The 15,971-nt window shown below is 38.3% G+C and overlaps 1 protein-coding gene across 5 annotated transcripts in view; it reads right to left on the bottom strand.

Annotated features, from left to right (window-relative positions):
• The window catches only part of NUP58 (nucleoporin 58), a gene marked incomplete at both ends in the record, with an annotated part of 46,876 nt that extends 31,369 nt beyond the window's left edge, over positions 1 to 15,507 (bottom strand). For 3 of the 5 annotated variants that reach the window (XM_084235374.1, XM_084235375.1, XM_084235372.1), the window contains 7 exons: positions 432 to 456; positions 4,299 to 4,409; positions 5,512 to 5,649; positions 6,207 to 6,356; positions 8,411 to 8,446; positions 9,752 to 9,894; positions 15,401 to 15,507. In XM_084235374.1, the coding sequence (XP_084091500.1) occupies positions 432 to 456; positions 4,299 to 4,409; positions 5,512 to 5,649; positions 6,207 to 6,356; positions 8,411 to 8,446; positions 9,752 to 9,894; positions 15,401 to 15,507 (710 nt within the window). The remainder of the gene's footprint in view (positions 1 to 431; positions 457 to 4,298; positions 4,410 to 5,511; positions 5,650 to 6,206; positions 6,357 to 8,410; positions 8,447 to 9,751; positions 9,895 to 15,400) is intronic. The other 2 variants (XM_084235376.1, XM_084235373.1) reach the window with 1 other exon arrangement.
• Positions 15,508 to 15,971: the final 464 nt, after the last annotated feature.

A 15,971-nucleotide genomic window follows, 5' to 3' on the forward strand; every position in this document is an offset into this window, starting at 1 on the left:
TTATACATGCACTGGGTACAGTCAGAAGCGCAGGAGGGTGAGAGAATTCACCAGAGCCAGAGCAGGGAGCAGAGCAGGCAGAAGGACCGAAGTATACTGCTGAGGGGAGCAGCGGGCGGCAGGAGAGGTCTGCGCGCCATGTGGGACCCTGTTCCGGTGGCCGGGGAGCAGCCGGGGATCGAACCGGCGCCGCAGAGGCTGCGGGCAGCTTCGCAACCCAGTGCTCAACCGCTGCACCACTGGGGAGGCCCTGGTTAAATTTCTTAAAGCTAGAAAGTAAAGACTTGAGCTTTCAAAACCTTCCCATAGCATATGGAGAATTTTTCTTCTAAGTGTGTACATGGCTCAATTTACTTTCAACCATACAATTTGTGTACAATTAGTAAGTAAACTCTAATTTAAAAATTTTAAAACTTAAATTGTAAACTTACTCTGGTCTTGTTCCTGTTTTATCACCTAGGAAATACAAGAAGCTTCATGTAAAAACAGGCAACGATATATTCCAAATACAAGTTTTAAGTTAACAAAAACCAAGGGTATACACAGAAATTGTCATGCCTATCATGAACTCTAAACATTAACATGTAATGGAGACATATTTATATATATAAAAAACAGGAAGTTATGTAACTGATCTGCATCTATTTCTTTCAAGAGCAAGAATCCCTCCATCTTTCATGAAAAGTATTCTTTTAGTAGCTAAACTGAGAGGTTTACTTAAAAACACTTTTAAGGGGGCCTCCATGGTGGCGCAAAGGATTAAGTCACAGCACTATGAAGCTATCCGCAGCCACTGCAGCAAAAGTTCAATCTCCAGCCAGGGAGCTAACCCACAGGGCACAGCAGACCTCTCCTGTCTCGCCTGCTATTCCCCAGTCAAATCACCTGTTCTGTTCCTGTGTCTCTGGTGAATTCTCTCACACCTCTCCCTACACCTCTGGCCTGTACCCCAGTTCTTGTATGCATAAATAAATAAATCTTTTTAAAAAAATACTTTTACGGTCCTATCAATACAGAATAGTAAAATGTCAGATTAACTGAACTCCAAATATTTTACAAAGGCAGCACATTTTTTTTTAAGACTTATTTATTTATTGTATTTATTATTTATACAAGCACTGGGTACAGTCAGAAGCGCAGGAGGGTGAGAGAATTCACCAGAGCCAGAGCGGGGAGCAGAGCAGGCAGAGGACCGAAGTATACTGCTGAGGGGAGCAGCGGGCGGCAGGAGAGGTAAGGAGAGGTCTGCGCGCCATGTGGGACCCGCCTCCAGTGGCCGGGGAGCAGCTGGGGATCGAACCAGTGCTGCATAGGCTGTGGGCAGCTTCGCAACCCAGCGCTCAACCGCTGCACCACCGGGGAGGCCCAAGGCAGCACATTTTTAAATGAAAAGTTTTTAATATATGCACATCACCAGCTCTCTCAGTAGTACACCTATTTGATAGCTTTCCTTATTAAACATGTGCCTTCAGGGCCTCCCCTGGTGGTGCAGCGGTTGAGTGCTGGGCTACAAGGTTGCCCACAGTCTCTACAGCGCCAGTTCGTTCCCCAGCTGCCGGCGAGGGTCCCACCAAAAAAAAAAAAAAAAGTGCCCTCAGTAAAATGTTTACTTTCCCTTTCTGTTTTTATAAAATTTATGACTATAATAATAATTAATGACAAAATAAGACCTGCTTATTTAAGAAAATATAGAATACAGAATACACAAAACTTCATCCCACAAAACAAAGAACACCTAAACAATTTAGACTTTTTCTGCACTCACATTTTTTTTTAAAGATTTATTTATTGATACAAGCACCGGGGTACAGGACAGAGGTGAGGGACGGTGAGAGAATTCACCAGAGACAGAGGAGGGAGCAGAATAGGCAGAAGGACGAGAAAATATACTGCTGAGGGGAGCAGCGGGAGCAACAGGAGAGGTCTACCACGCCACGTGGGATTCTTGCCAGCCAGGATCAAACCCACGCTGCAGAGACTTCAGACAGATTCATAGTGCTGCACTTAATGCGCTGCACCATCCAGGTGGCCCTGCACTCACATTTTAAAAAGAATTATCTCCAGGTTGTTATGCATTTTCCATGTCATTGAAAATGACTTCAGGGCCACCCCTGGTGGCGCAGCGGTTGAGTGCTGGGCTGCAAAGCTGCCCACAGCCTCTGTAGCGCCAGTTCAATCCCCAGCCACCGGCGAGGGTCCCACATGGCAAAACAGACCTCTCCTGCCATTCCCGCTGCTCCCCTCAGCAGTGTATTTCGTCAGTATGCCCGTTCTGTTCCCCACTCTGGCTCTGGTGAATTCTCTCACCCTCCAGCGCTTCTGACTGTACCCAGTGCTTGTATAAATAAATAAACTTTAAAAAAAATAAAAATAAAATGACTTCAAGTGACCACAGAGCACTGATAATGTAGCTGTATCATAAACTTTATGCTCAACATGCTACTGCAATGTCTTCACTACAAATACCTATATACTACTTCATTTAGATCAAAATCCTTTAGTAAATCTCAACTGTCCTCACTATAATCACAAAACTCCTTAATGTAGCACAAAGGCCGTTTGTAATCTCTGCAATCTGATCTTTCTGTACTGCAGCCACACTGGCCAACCAGCATTTCTTCAAAAGGGCCAGGGGCATTCTCATGTCATTCTCATGCCACTCCAGGTTATCCCCACTTCACAGAATGCTGTTTCCTACCACGCCTCATCTGATTAAATCTCACTGATACTATAGGTACAAGCTAACTAATATAGCTACTAGGAAAACACACACAGTCATGTTCATTTATTCTATGTATTCCTCTTGATCAGCCTAATATGAGAGGAGGGTGATGGGAGTACAGGAAGAAATAGAGGTAAAGGGAGGGTGGAGATTAACTCCTTACATTTCCCTTACTCCTTTGCCTCAATTTGTTTTTTCACGTGGGATCTAAAAGCAATTACAACAAAAAGAGTAATCATCTCAGGCATAAAAGTAGTTGGAAGGCACCCACCTCATACAACTGAATAAAAAAAAAAATCTGCTAAATATCTAAAGCTATTTTTTGTAATTATGGAGTTGTTACAAAGAAACAGAATCTATGCTTAGATATTAGTCAATTTTCACTCAAAGAGAAATAAATTTTTTAAGTTTGAAATTATTTTACCAACTTTTAGGACAGTAATTCACATTGAAGAGTATCTTCTTATACTAAAACCCATGTCCATTAAAAAAATTCTTACACTGATTTTTCTAGACACTGCATATTTCACAGCTCCATCCATTTAACTCACTCTACAGTTGTCAGAGGCTCAGAGCACTATCCATGTATATGATATTCTATTGAAACACACGTTTATCAGAAAAAAGATGTTGCAAAACAACATTTAAGTGTCACATACATGGAAACAAAATACGAAGTTTTCAAAATGAATTTGGGTTCAAAAATTTTTAAAAGAATATTCAGTATGGCAAGAGTGTGTTGTAAGGGCATTTTAACACTAGTTGGTGGGTAAATAAATTGGTAAACCCTTTCTGGAAAGCAACTTCACAATATATGCCATGGATCAATTTCTAGGTATTTTTCTAATAAGCCAATGGATCAATTTCTAGGTATTTTCCATGAAGAAATAAAACTTTGTAATAAAAGCATAAATCTAGAAAGCATTTACTGTGTCCCTGGTTCTGCTAGGGTTTCACAAATAATAATCCTCAAACCAACCCCACAAAATAAGTACTGTTATTCCCCTCCTACTTTAAAGACAAAGAAATTAAAACAAAGAGGGTAATTTGAATAGTCACACAGCTTGTAAATAGTTGAGGCAGAATTTCAGCCCAGGCAATTCTGTCCAGCTCCTCCAACTAGCATACTATGTTCCCCCTCTCTATAAAGATGCCCAATACAGTGATAATTCCCAAAGTAAAAGAAATAGAAACACTAGTTTAAAAGGATGTGGTTGACTAAATTATGACATACCCACTCATAAAATTGATATTAAACAATATTAAAATATTTTTAGCAAATACTGACATTCACAAATACTTGTGATATATTACATGAGATAGAACAGGTAAAAATCATGTTCCCAAGTTAAAAGAAATATAAGAATACCTTAAGATAGCTACATCAAACATGTATATACAAACTGCAGTTTCCTACAAAGATAAAATCTTTACAACATATACAACCTTTGTGAAATACAATGCAAACAAACTTAAAAGTAAAAATTTTATTACTGGATATATAACTAATGATTTTCCAGACACAGGAATTTAAGTTCCTTCATCAGGACATAAAATTACAATAAACATTACTTACTCTTTTTATCTGATGAGCTACTAAAATCAATGCCACCGAGGCCCTCATTGCCTACAGTCGAAGTAGCTGCTGTAGTTCCCAAAGTTAAGCCTAAAGCATTCTGTCCAAGTCCTACAAATAAGTTAAACATCATTTACAAAGTTCACCGAAAGTATAACAATTTTCCCTTACTGACCAAAGTACTCAAATGCTTTTAAGTTGGATCCCAGAATTTCTTCATACTTGATTTAGGCAATCATATGAAAAAAATCTAAACATGTTACGAAGAGACTAAACATGCTACTGAACACTACAAATTTCTACATGTTATCTTAACCGATGTCTTTTTTCCCTTCCGATGACTTCATTAAATATCAGAATAGATGGCACAAAATAACAATAGCTTCTGGAACAGAAAACATCAAGTCATATCCCTTCATGTCTTCAACACACCCTAGTGAAGTGTTAGACACATATTAATTAGATGTTCACTAAAACTTCTGAAATTAAACAGACATTGTAAATTAGTTTAAGTATTACTGGGAATCTGTCATTTCAACATATATCAACTTTTCCTAATATGTAAATTGTTAAGCAGAAATTCTTGATATTACATTGTTACAGGAGGCAAGCTTTTCTCACTCCCACGAAAGCCACTCACACTGGCTTTCTTATAGTGGCATTAGCTATAGCCACTATCCAGAATATCCATAAAATCCTTAACATAAGGCTAATTTTAAAGCTAGCATGAAATGAGAAATCAAAACCTAAGACATAAAATACCAATTCAGTTTTCTCTGCCAGATGAGCTGAACTTTAGTAATTTGCCCAGTGTGACTATAATAAAATTATTTCATATTTGTGTTTTAAAATCTTGTTTTTAAAGCATGCTAAAATTCTCTCCTGAAATCTATAATGGAAAGTCATTCCTAGATTCAAGGCTTAAAATGCAAATTGCCTTACGATGAATTTAGACACTAAATGATCCCAAACATTCAACTACCATTTATTAAAAAATTTCCCTTTAACATTAACTGATCCTTAAGTACATTCCTCTTCATTTAGAAAAGTTTATTTCTAAAATATGACTAAGATGTCCAATTATTTACGAGTCGTCATTTTATAAACCATTTTTCATATTAAAAGGAAAACATACAGTTTAAATAAAGTGATCTGCTCAAAAGGTCAAAATAAATTTAAATATGACATACACAGAAAAAATACTATCAGTTACCTGATGTTGCAGTGTTTGTACTCTGGAAAAGCGAACCTCCCAAACCAGCTAAGGTTCCCCCTAAAGAAAGGCCTGTTGATGCAGTTGTAGTTGTGGCTGCTGCTCCACCCAAACTGTTCAGAGTAAATCCTGTGGATGCTATAAAAAATAAGATTGTAAACCTTCAAAAGGAAACATTTCTATGAAAATTAAAACATAGAAAGTACCAAGCATTCTTTAAAAAAAAAAAAAACCCTAACGTCCCTGATTGGTTTTTGGGGAAAACTATTCACTAAAGATAAATCTATACTTCAGAAGAGAAATAGTAGCTTCAAGGCAAAAACAAGTGACAGACAAAAGAGTTCTGGATATTACTAGAATGGTAATAGATAACTGATTCTAGACTGTAATGAAAAGTTTTTGACCCAAGTCCACCTCTAAAATTAAATAAATTCTAACATGGGCAAGGTTTATGCAAATGCTTTATCCTTTATCCTGATAAAGAAAATGGTCCTTGAAAACAATGTAGATATTAACTTCCAAGATGACCTTTGCTGCTTAATGCCCAATGCTGATCTACACAAATCAATCTTTATAGGTCAAAATTGTAGCATGATTAAAAGTTTTCCCAAACTGATAATAAAGGTGGATACCTATGTTCTCTAAATAAAATTAAAATTTAACATAAAACCCAACTTTTTTCCATTTTGCCTTACCTGCTGGAGCCGACGTCAGAGCAGATGAAAGAGTGAGACCACCAGCTGAGGTAGAAGTAATGGGTAAAGCAAAAGGTGTGGCAGATGCTGCAGGTTTATTAAAACCTAAACTGAAACCTGTTGTAGATGCAGATGTAGTGGCTGGAGTTCCTGTTTAAAAAAAAAAACAAATCTCACTTCACCATAACTACCTATATATTACACCAATTTCAACCAGGATCCTACTCTTTTAACAAAGATGTATGCATTTGCACATGTATGAGAAAGAAAAATAAAGAATTTGGGCCCAAATCATAAATACCAAAAAGATGGCCCAGTTAAGGGGGGGGGGGGGAAATCCAATCAATGTGGTAACAGTGAAATCCAATTTCAGTTCTACCCTTAGATTTACCTGAAACAGCACTTATCCTTCTTTCATACTGAGTAGAAAAATGTTCCTTCTTTTCCACACCCTAAGGTTCCAATCCCTGAAGTCCCTTTACTTCCCAAAAGATCTCATCCACTTTCAGAATTCAGCTTTTGGTACATATGTCTAAATCTACATGTATCTGAACATCCACTGGCTAGCTTTACCTCAATGTACTTTTGAAATTCAGTTGTTCAGACTAGCAAAGGCAATCATCCTTAACATCTTTCTCTCCCTCCTATACATTCCATTAGTCATAACTCCTGTCAATTCTACTCCAGAGATATCCCAGGATTACAAGTACCCTTAAAACCTTAGTTCTCTCTTAAGAATTATTATTTTGTTATCAATCTTTTCCAATGTCCAAACTGTCCTTGGAATTATGTTACTTCCAAAAAAAAGAACAATAAAATACATAGTGAGAACCAAGATGTAAGGTTGCCATTAGCTCTACAGTTTCTTGGCACTAACTGCCTTGCCTTTGCTATCTGACTCCAATTTGCTCCTCAAATCTTAACTCTTCCTACCATTCTCACCTTGAAAACAAAATATTTTTCCTCTTCCCCTGGATCCTTTTGATTGGAGCTTTCCATTTTCCATACCTATAGCTAAAATATTTCATGACCCCAAAATAAATTCCCATTTTCTTCCTCCTCTGCATTACTCGGTGCCTTTCGTACATCTTTTAGAGCATTTATCAGGTTATACAAGAACTCACTACTGTACTTCACAACAGATTCACAATGTCTTGCTCATGCACTCAGCAGTTCCTGACATCATCAGTATCATCCTTACCACTGCTAGCACCATCACACTAACATCTATTACTAAAAATTTAAGGCCAGAGTTAGGTAGTAGCTGCTCAAAAAATATTAAATAAATATATGAATGACCTGCATTTTGGCATCTCCTGAAAGCACTGAAAGAAAAAAAGTCAGTAATCATACTTCATGATTGCTCTTACCACAACTGGCAGTTCCTGCCACAGTATAGTTTTAAAGTCACCTTTGGGTTCTAACTGTGTCTCTGTAGACAATCTTGTCCAAAACTTTGGCAGCAAACATGTTTTCTGTTGATAACAGGCAAGTAGCATTCAACTGAAGAAAGTCTGCCACTTTATTTCAATTTTTATTTTTAATTAATTTTGAGGTTAATGGATATGGGTGCTCTGAGGTGGATAGGGTGTGGTGACAGACATCTGAAGTGGTGTGAACCTATTCCTCTGGATCATATACAGTGATGGGTTAAACCAATGTTACCTCAAATAAAAGAATAAATAGGAAAAAGAACAAAATCCTTTTCCAAATCCTTTATTTTCTCTCACGTTATTTACTCCATCAAGATTCTAGGCAGGTTGTAACACAATTATTCACATTCCCTTGGGCGTAACATTATATATAAATACATTTTTGAGCTGGAAAGGAATCCAAAAATTTTTTAGTCCAAGACCCTCATTTTATAGATAACTAAGAGCTGCCAGATATTATATAATTAAGGCTTCACAACTATTAGCTACACCAAGGCTTAATTTGATGCTTTTTCCACTAAAAGAACTCATTTAGAAAAAACATTGTGAAGTAAATTTCCAGAAGAGTCATTTTTATATTTAAGTTTCTAGAATTAAAAAAGGACCATACAGTCACTGATTTTTAAATATTCAAATGCTGTAAGTTTTTTGATAAGTCAGTGAACTATAGTCATTGCTTACATGCTTTCTTCTATACCCAGCTCTGTGAAATATTAGGAAAGAGAAGAGTAGAAACCAATAGATTTGGGATCTTTCCTCAAAAATTCTTACCCAGAGTGAATCCTGTAGTTATAGTTGTTGCTATTCCTAGGGACAGAAAGAGAAATAAAATTTAATCATCAATGGAAGATGGTTTGTCATAAGGGCAAGACTTGGAATCATCTTCAAGGAGTGACCACACTGCTAATAACATCACTGCATATCCCAGTATCTTCCACCATAAGCACTAACTAATAGAACATTCTTCCTATGGTAATGGCTTTCATATTACAAGCTACATGCAATTTGATTAAGGAACATTTGTAAAATACAATTATGGCTTATGACCAAATTAGGTTAAGGGGGAAAAAAAAAAAAGCTACTCCAAGCAAAACACTGGCACACAGAACTGTCTCAAGAGGTTCACTGGCTAGTCTCATATTTATTCCTGAAGTTTTCATTTTCTATGTGTTTTAATTCAGGTTAGTAGGTCAATGCAAAAGATAAGAGAGACCAAAAGAATAAAGGGTAAATAACGCTGCAAACTTTTAAAATGGTAGCTCCACTGAAATATATCTTTAGCTTATAAATAACAAAATATGTATTACAGAAGGCAAACATTTTTATTACTGAAATGTCCATCAGAAACTTTTACCTCTTGCTTTTTTCCCAATGAAACAATTGTTTTAATACAAAAAAAACAAGCAGCTCTCTTAGGTATACAAATTATATCAGAGCAAAAAAGGAGGCTGACTGTCCCACATATCCTAAATTGCTTTATGTCCAAATTGGTAAACTTGACTTAATCTTCACTGAGGTAAAACACTCCATTACACAATCTAATATGAAATTTTAGGGCCTCCCCGGTGGTGCTGCAGATTGAGTGCCACACTGTGAAGCTGTCCGCAGCCTCTGTAGTGTGGGTTCAATTCCTGGCCAGCCAGGAAGATTCCCACATTGTGCGGCAGACCTCTCCTGTTGCACCCGCTGCTCCCCTCAGCAGTGCTTTCTGTCTGTCTGCCTATTCTGCTCCCCTCGCTGTCTCCGCTTCCTCTCACCCTCCCATGCCTCTGGCCTGTACCCTAGCTATTGTATAAATTAAAAATAAATAAATCTTTAATATGAAATTTTAAATTACTTTAATTCATTATAAAGAGCAATATCTTCTTTCATTCTTTAAATGGTGTGTGTGTGTTTTTGTGTGTGTGTGTGTTTCCCTTCCTTACACTAAAGTAGATCACAGTTGATGACTAGGCCTATTCTGGTAGTTAATTCTAAATCCATTTATTTCTTTTCACCTTAGTATTTACCTTTTTCTCAGTCTATTACCAATGAAGAGAGAGTTATAAAAAGGACATAGAGAAGAATAAACATCCTAAGGCCATTCCCTGCAAGTGTGATAATCAACCTTACCTGTATTTGTTCCTCCTAAAGTGAACCCAGTGGTAGGCTTTGATCCAAAAAGTCCAGTTCCAAATCCACCTGAAGGAGCAGATGTAGTTGCTGGGGTTGCGGTGCTTCCAAAAGTTCCGAAATTGAGCCCCACAGAAGGGTTGCTTATTTATAAAAAACACAAATAAAAGTCTACTAGAGCCAGTATTTACTTAAGAAAAATGAAAATTAACCCTCCAATACTAATTTTTTTTTAACTTAACATATCTTAATATATCTCTACAGGTTGCAAGAGTAACAATTTACCTCTAGCCACCCAAGTTCAAATAATTTTCTGTTCTCTTTACAAATAAATCCACATATAAAATTAATCTTTAAAAATGCAATACCAGTCTCAAGAAAAGCACAATCTATAGCAATTAGAATCTCTGATTCCAAGTAATCATAAGCAGGATCTCATATATTCTGCTCTGACCAATTATAGACATATCCTGGAAAGAATAAAATGTGCAACAAAATTACCCTCTATCAAGATTCACAATTTTTCAAATTTCTTTTTTTTTTTTTAAAGATTTATTTATTTTTATACAAGAACTGGGGTACAGGCCAGATGCGCAGAAGGATGAAAGGATTTACTGGAGACAGAGCGGGGAACAGAACAGGCAGACTGACGAAATACACTGCTGAGGGGAGCAGCCGGTGAGACAGGAGAGGTCTGTTTCGCCATGTGAGATTCTTGCTGGCCGGCCAGGATGGAACCAGAGCTGCAGAGGCTGCGGACAGCTTCACAGTGCAGCCCTCAACCACCTGCGCTACCAGGGAGGCCCCAATTTTTCAAATTTCTTATCAAGCCTCAGAGGCCCAAATTTGTTACGTGTATGTGTAAAAACAAATTATGAAATCACACCAAAAAAATCTTGACAATTTGACACTTCAAAAATTGTGAAGAGTTAAGAGATTATAACACATATAACCCTATATATTTATGTTTATTAATATTCTCCCTGCCCTTCCATACAACATTCTCACTTATAATCACTGTGAGAGAACCCAGTATCAGTTTTGTTTTTTGTTTCAAGTTTAAAAGTCTGGGTCATTTCATTTAAGGGGAAGGTAGCAGTGTTGTGGCTAGGTTCCAGTACTAGTTCCCTAATACAGTAATATTTGCATGATATCACCTAGCCTTTTTAAGCCTCTATTTCCTCATTTTCAAAATGGAATAACTGTATACCCAACTCTACCCACAGTTCAGCAGGATTTTTGGAAAAGATTAGATTATACAGAGCAAATTTTTTGCCCTCAATAAATGTAACTACTGTGTAATTAGGAAAGTTTATAAATTCAATTAAACACATTATGTATAAGGTAGTACGCCAGATTATTATTGAGAGGAGGAGCTTATTAACGAGATAAAACTTTAGATTAGTCATCAACACTAATAGGAAAAATGATAATTCTAATTGTGTCTTAGTTTACCACTTATTTTAAAAATGACCAAGAGCAGATGTGTGTACCCTTGGATATATGAAATATAGGGGTTGGCAGAGCAGGGCTGGAAAGGTCTTACTGACAAGTAAAGCACAGATCTTTAAACACTTAATTGACTGAATTTAAAAAGTGATTTAAGAAACATTACTGGAAAATTGTGAAGACATGAAATTAAGAAGAGATATTATGCCCTCTTTGTCCCCAAACAAATCACAGATCATGTTTGTTTTTACTGTTATCCATAGATATACAAAAGACATCCAGCTAAAGTATGTACGTTTAGACAAATGAATTAAAATACTTACATTTCTTAACTGAAGACACATTAAGTATTTCATAACTAAAGTTAAAAACAGTACTAAAGAAATACTTAAAGTGGAATCTTCTTACTCTACCAAAGAAGCAAAAGAGAAATTTCTCTGTGTCAGAGAAATTTTAACAAAAACAAAAGCAAATTCAGGTCTGATCAATTATTACCCCAACCCAGAATTACCAGCAAAAACTCAGTAAGTTGTGTTACAGAAAAGTTACATTGATGGGCCTCCCCTAGTGGTGCAGGCAGTTGAGTGCAGCGCTGTGAAGCTGTCTGCAGCCTCTGCAGTGCCTGTTCCATCCCGGCCAGCAAGCCAGTTCCCAGACCGCAAACAGACCTCTCCTGTCTCATCCACTGCTCCCCTCAGCAGTGTATTTCAGTCAGTGTATTTCTGCCTGTTGTTTCCTGCTGTCTCTCGTGAATCCTCTCACCTTCCCTACCCTAGTTCTTGTATAATAAATCTTTAAAAAAAAATTCTTATGTTTAAATAAAAAAAAAAAAAAAAGAAACATTACATTGATTACAGCAGGCCAGAATGTTACTTTAACTTCCCTCCATTGTCTTATTGTGGACTTAGGAGCAAACATAATGGCTAATATTTATGAAGAATTTGTCAAGTGCTGGATGCAATGCTAAATACATGCTTTATCTAATTAAACAACTTCTTGAGATAAATATATTACACTCCTTTTCCCAGATGTGGGAACTGAGGCTTGCAGAATAACTCCCCATAAATCATTTATCTAAAGACACCACGTAGTATTTAGGGCAGTCAGGTCTCCAAACCAATGCTCTAACAGACAGATATTAAACTGTCTCTCTTTTTATTAATTTATACAAGTCATTCTGAAGTCTGTATAAATTTTTCTACTTGATTACTAATACTTCCTTTATTCAATCATGTGGCAAATTATTAAAGCCTTATATTGCAAGCACTGTTGTCACAATAACGGAAGATAGAGTGGTAAATAAGATACAAACCCTGTCCTCAGGATGTTTCCTGTCTGTGAGAGAAAGATGAATACTTTCATTCAATAAGTATGTATGGAGTTCTGGGCATTGTGTCTACTGGAAGAATGGTATGAAAATGTCTTCACCATCATCGAGTTTAGATCCTATTGCTGGGACCAGATGAGTCAACAAAAAACATATAATGAACTAATTACAACTGTGTTAAATGCTATAGTTCAGGATATTCTGAGTATGGAAAATTCCTCTAGACTGACATCACAAAAGGCCTCTCTGAGAAAGGAGGCATAGTCCCAAAAGTAGGCACATGGAAGGTGGTAGAAAAATTGTTTAGCGAGCCTCCCCGGTGGCGCAGCAGTTGAGCGCTGGGTTGTGAAGCGGCCAGGCAGCCTCTGCAGCGCCCCCGGCCGCTCCCCGGCCACCGGAGGAGGGTCCTACTTGGCGCGCAGACCTCTCCTGCCGCCGGCTGCTCCCCTCAGCAGTGTACTTCAGTCCTTCTGCCTGTTCAGCTCCCTGCTCTGGCTCTGGTGAATTCTCTCACCCTCCTGTGCTTCTGACTGTATCCAGTGCTTGTATGAAATAAATAAAGAAATCTTAAAAAAAAAAAAAAATGTTATCTGCCTTCTTCATTCTTCTCTTAAAAAAAAAATTGTTTAGGAGGGAACTGCCCTAAAATGGGAAGTTATTTGGTTAAGGCCACCTGAGGAAAGCCTCCGTTGCTTAGTTTTTCAAACTAAAATCAAGACCCATTAGAAAAGCGTAAACATCACCAGCATTTCTAAAAAGTGAAATGAAAGAACAGAAAATATCGACATCACATGAAGTAAGAGTATCTTTCTTTGAAACTTTGTTTCAGTTATTTTTATGTCAGTGAAGGGTAGTAACATAACTTTTTTTAATAGCAGGTCTGGATCACAGAATTGAAGCAAACTGAAATGAGATGATAGGTTCAGGATGAGTCTGAAGAGACTGCAGATTATTCTGGTCTTGCAGATCATGGTTAAGATTTATTTTTCTTTTTAATTTATTCCAATGATAGTGGAAAATCACTGAAGCAAGGGATAGGAATTTAAAAAACTGCTTTGGCTATACAATCTGTTAAAAAAAAAAAGACTGACATAAAAGTACATTTTGGGGACAGTAATTAGAACTCCAGTGCACTAATTTAAGTAGGATGAGGGAGCTGTTTCACCCAACAAGAGGAAGGTCACTAGTTGAAAACCTGGAAGAACTGTAAGATTATTCTTAAGTATGTTAACTTCAGGAGAGGACTCTTACCACCTAAAACAGTGTTAACGAAATTGAACTGTGTTCAGTAAACATTTGTTCTCTGAATAGTAAGAGCATAGAACAGGGTGGTGGTATTGAAATGAAGACAATGGAAATTACAGAATTAAAATGATTAGGCCTTGCTGATTAGAGCACAGAATGAGAAAAAATAAGTATTAAGGAAAACTCCCAGACTTCTGATTTGACTGTATAGTCTGTAGTTCCCACCACCACCACCACCTTTTTAAAATACAGATAATACTGAAGGTATTTTTACCTTTTAAATCTACAACTATAAACCTTCAAGCCTCAGGGGGTATCTTGTACCTAACTAATTCTGTGCAAACTTCTTGATTTAATGAACTCGACCTTTATCTTCAAAAGATTAAGTTCTAAAGATTAAATCTCTCATGGTTAAAATAACCTTTCACTATTTAACTGCCTCTTTCTGGATCTCTGGAGCTGTATTTCTGTGACCATTTTAAGTGATGGTGTAGTGAAAGTTACACCAAAAAAAAAAAAAAAAAGATGAATATGCTACCTACATTTTCCAACTTAAATAAAAGACAATAGGAGTCATTACATACAACATTCTCACTTATGATACAATAATTCACAAACTTCAAAATTTCCACCAATAAATGCTATAAAAGGTATTTAAATTTGCCCCACGAGGAACAAAGACTTGAAAGTTCTTTTAAGACAACCATGATATTAAAGCACGGTATATCCTGCAATGCAATCTTAACTATTGAGGGAGAAACACTCAACTGCCCTTCTTGAAATTTTATAGTAATTGTCTTTAAAAAAAAAAAAAAAAAACTCCACAAGTTGCTTGTTGATTTTGATTTTTTATTATAATTAGTCTTTTTCCTGGTCCCTTATTTAGGTTTTCTAAATTCCTGCTATGAGTGCGACCATCCCGTATTTTTCTTTTTCTTTCTGACTCATTTCGCCGAGCATGATCCCGTCCAACTTCATCCACGTTACTGCAAATTGCATGAGTTTATCTTTTTTGATTGCTGAGTAATATTCCAATGTGTATATAAATCAACAAGCAACTATAAACCAGAGACGCACAGGGGGGTGGGGGGAGGATTAGGGTCAAAATAAGGGGGGGGTGGGAATTGTATGGGGAATAGAACCAAAATGCAAATGCATACATTGTGCAGAAATGAAAAATGATGTAAGAATTATATAAAATAAAATATATTAAAAAAATTATGACCAAAATTCAAAAACAAAAAAAAAACAAAAAACACCAACTCCACAAGTAAGCTACAATTTCATTCGTTCTTTTAACATTCATTCTGCGTCTAAGGACTCGGGAGTGAACTCCCTGGCCCTCTCACCCAGTCACACCTCACTCGGTAGGAACAATACCTAAACCATCGTGAATTCTGGAAACCTCAAAACACAGACCTTCCGGCCTCCTCCCAACCAGGCCGCCGTGAGGGCCGGGGCAGGGCAGCGACCAGGGTAGCGACCGGGAGGCCTACGAAGCTGGCGCTGGGCAAATATTTTTCTCCAGGACCACCTGGAAAGAAACGAGCGGGGGAAAGGGCGGGCGGACGACCCCTTGGGAGCCAAGTGGCCAGAACCCGAGCGGTGAGGCAAGGAAGCGCAGTTACCTGGACGTCCCGGTCCCGAAAGAAAAACCGCCGCCCGTGCCGGTCCCGCCGGCGGCCACAGTGGTGGAGCCCAGCGTGCTGGTCCCGAAGGAGAAGCCCGTGGACATGGCTGCCCGGAGCTCAGCGCCGACAGCGACCTGAAACGGGCCTGGGACGGTTCTTCCGTCTCAAAGCGCAAGAGCGCGGGGCAGCATCGCGGTTGTCCGGCCCGCACCTGGCGGGAACTTCAAGCTCCGGGGGCCGCGAAGACAAGGCCAAAGGGGGTGGAGCAACCACGCGAGAACACGTTCCGGCGCTTGCCCGCGCACGCGCACGTAGCCGGCCGGGAGCGAGCCCGTCGCGCCAGGAACCCTGGGAAAGGGGTGGGGCCGGTGCGCTCTGAAGGTTCCCTGGGACGGGGCGGGCGTGACGCTCCGCCCACTGCTCTAAAGGGAGGCGCCCGCTTATTGTTTAAGAAAGACCTGGTCGAGCCATTTGTGCCTTACGGTTATATTTTGGCAACCGTGGTGATGTTATCTGTACTTTATGACTGTTGAATCTGAAATATTGTCTGTTTTCTTTATATTATCCA

This window comes from Talpa europaea (genome assembly GCF_964194135.1).
Source record: "Talpa europaea genome assembly, chromosome: 6".
In the NCBI taxonomy this organism is placed as follows: Eukaryota; Metazoa; Chordata; class Mammalia; order Eulipotyphla; family Talpidae; genus Talpa; species Talpa europaea.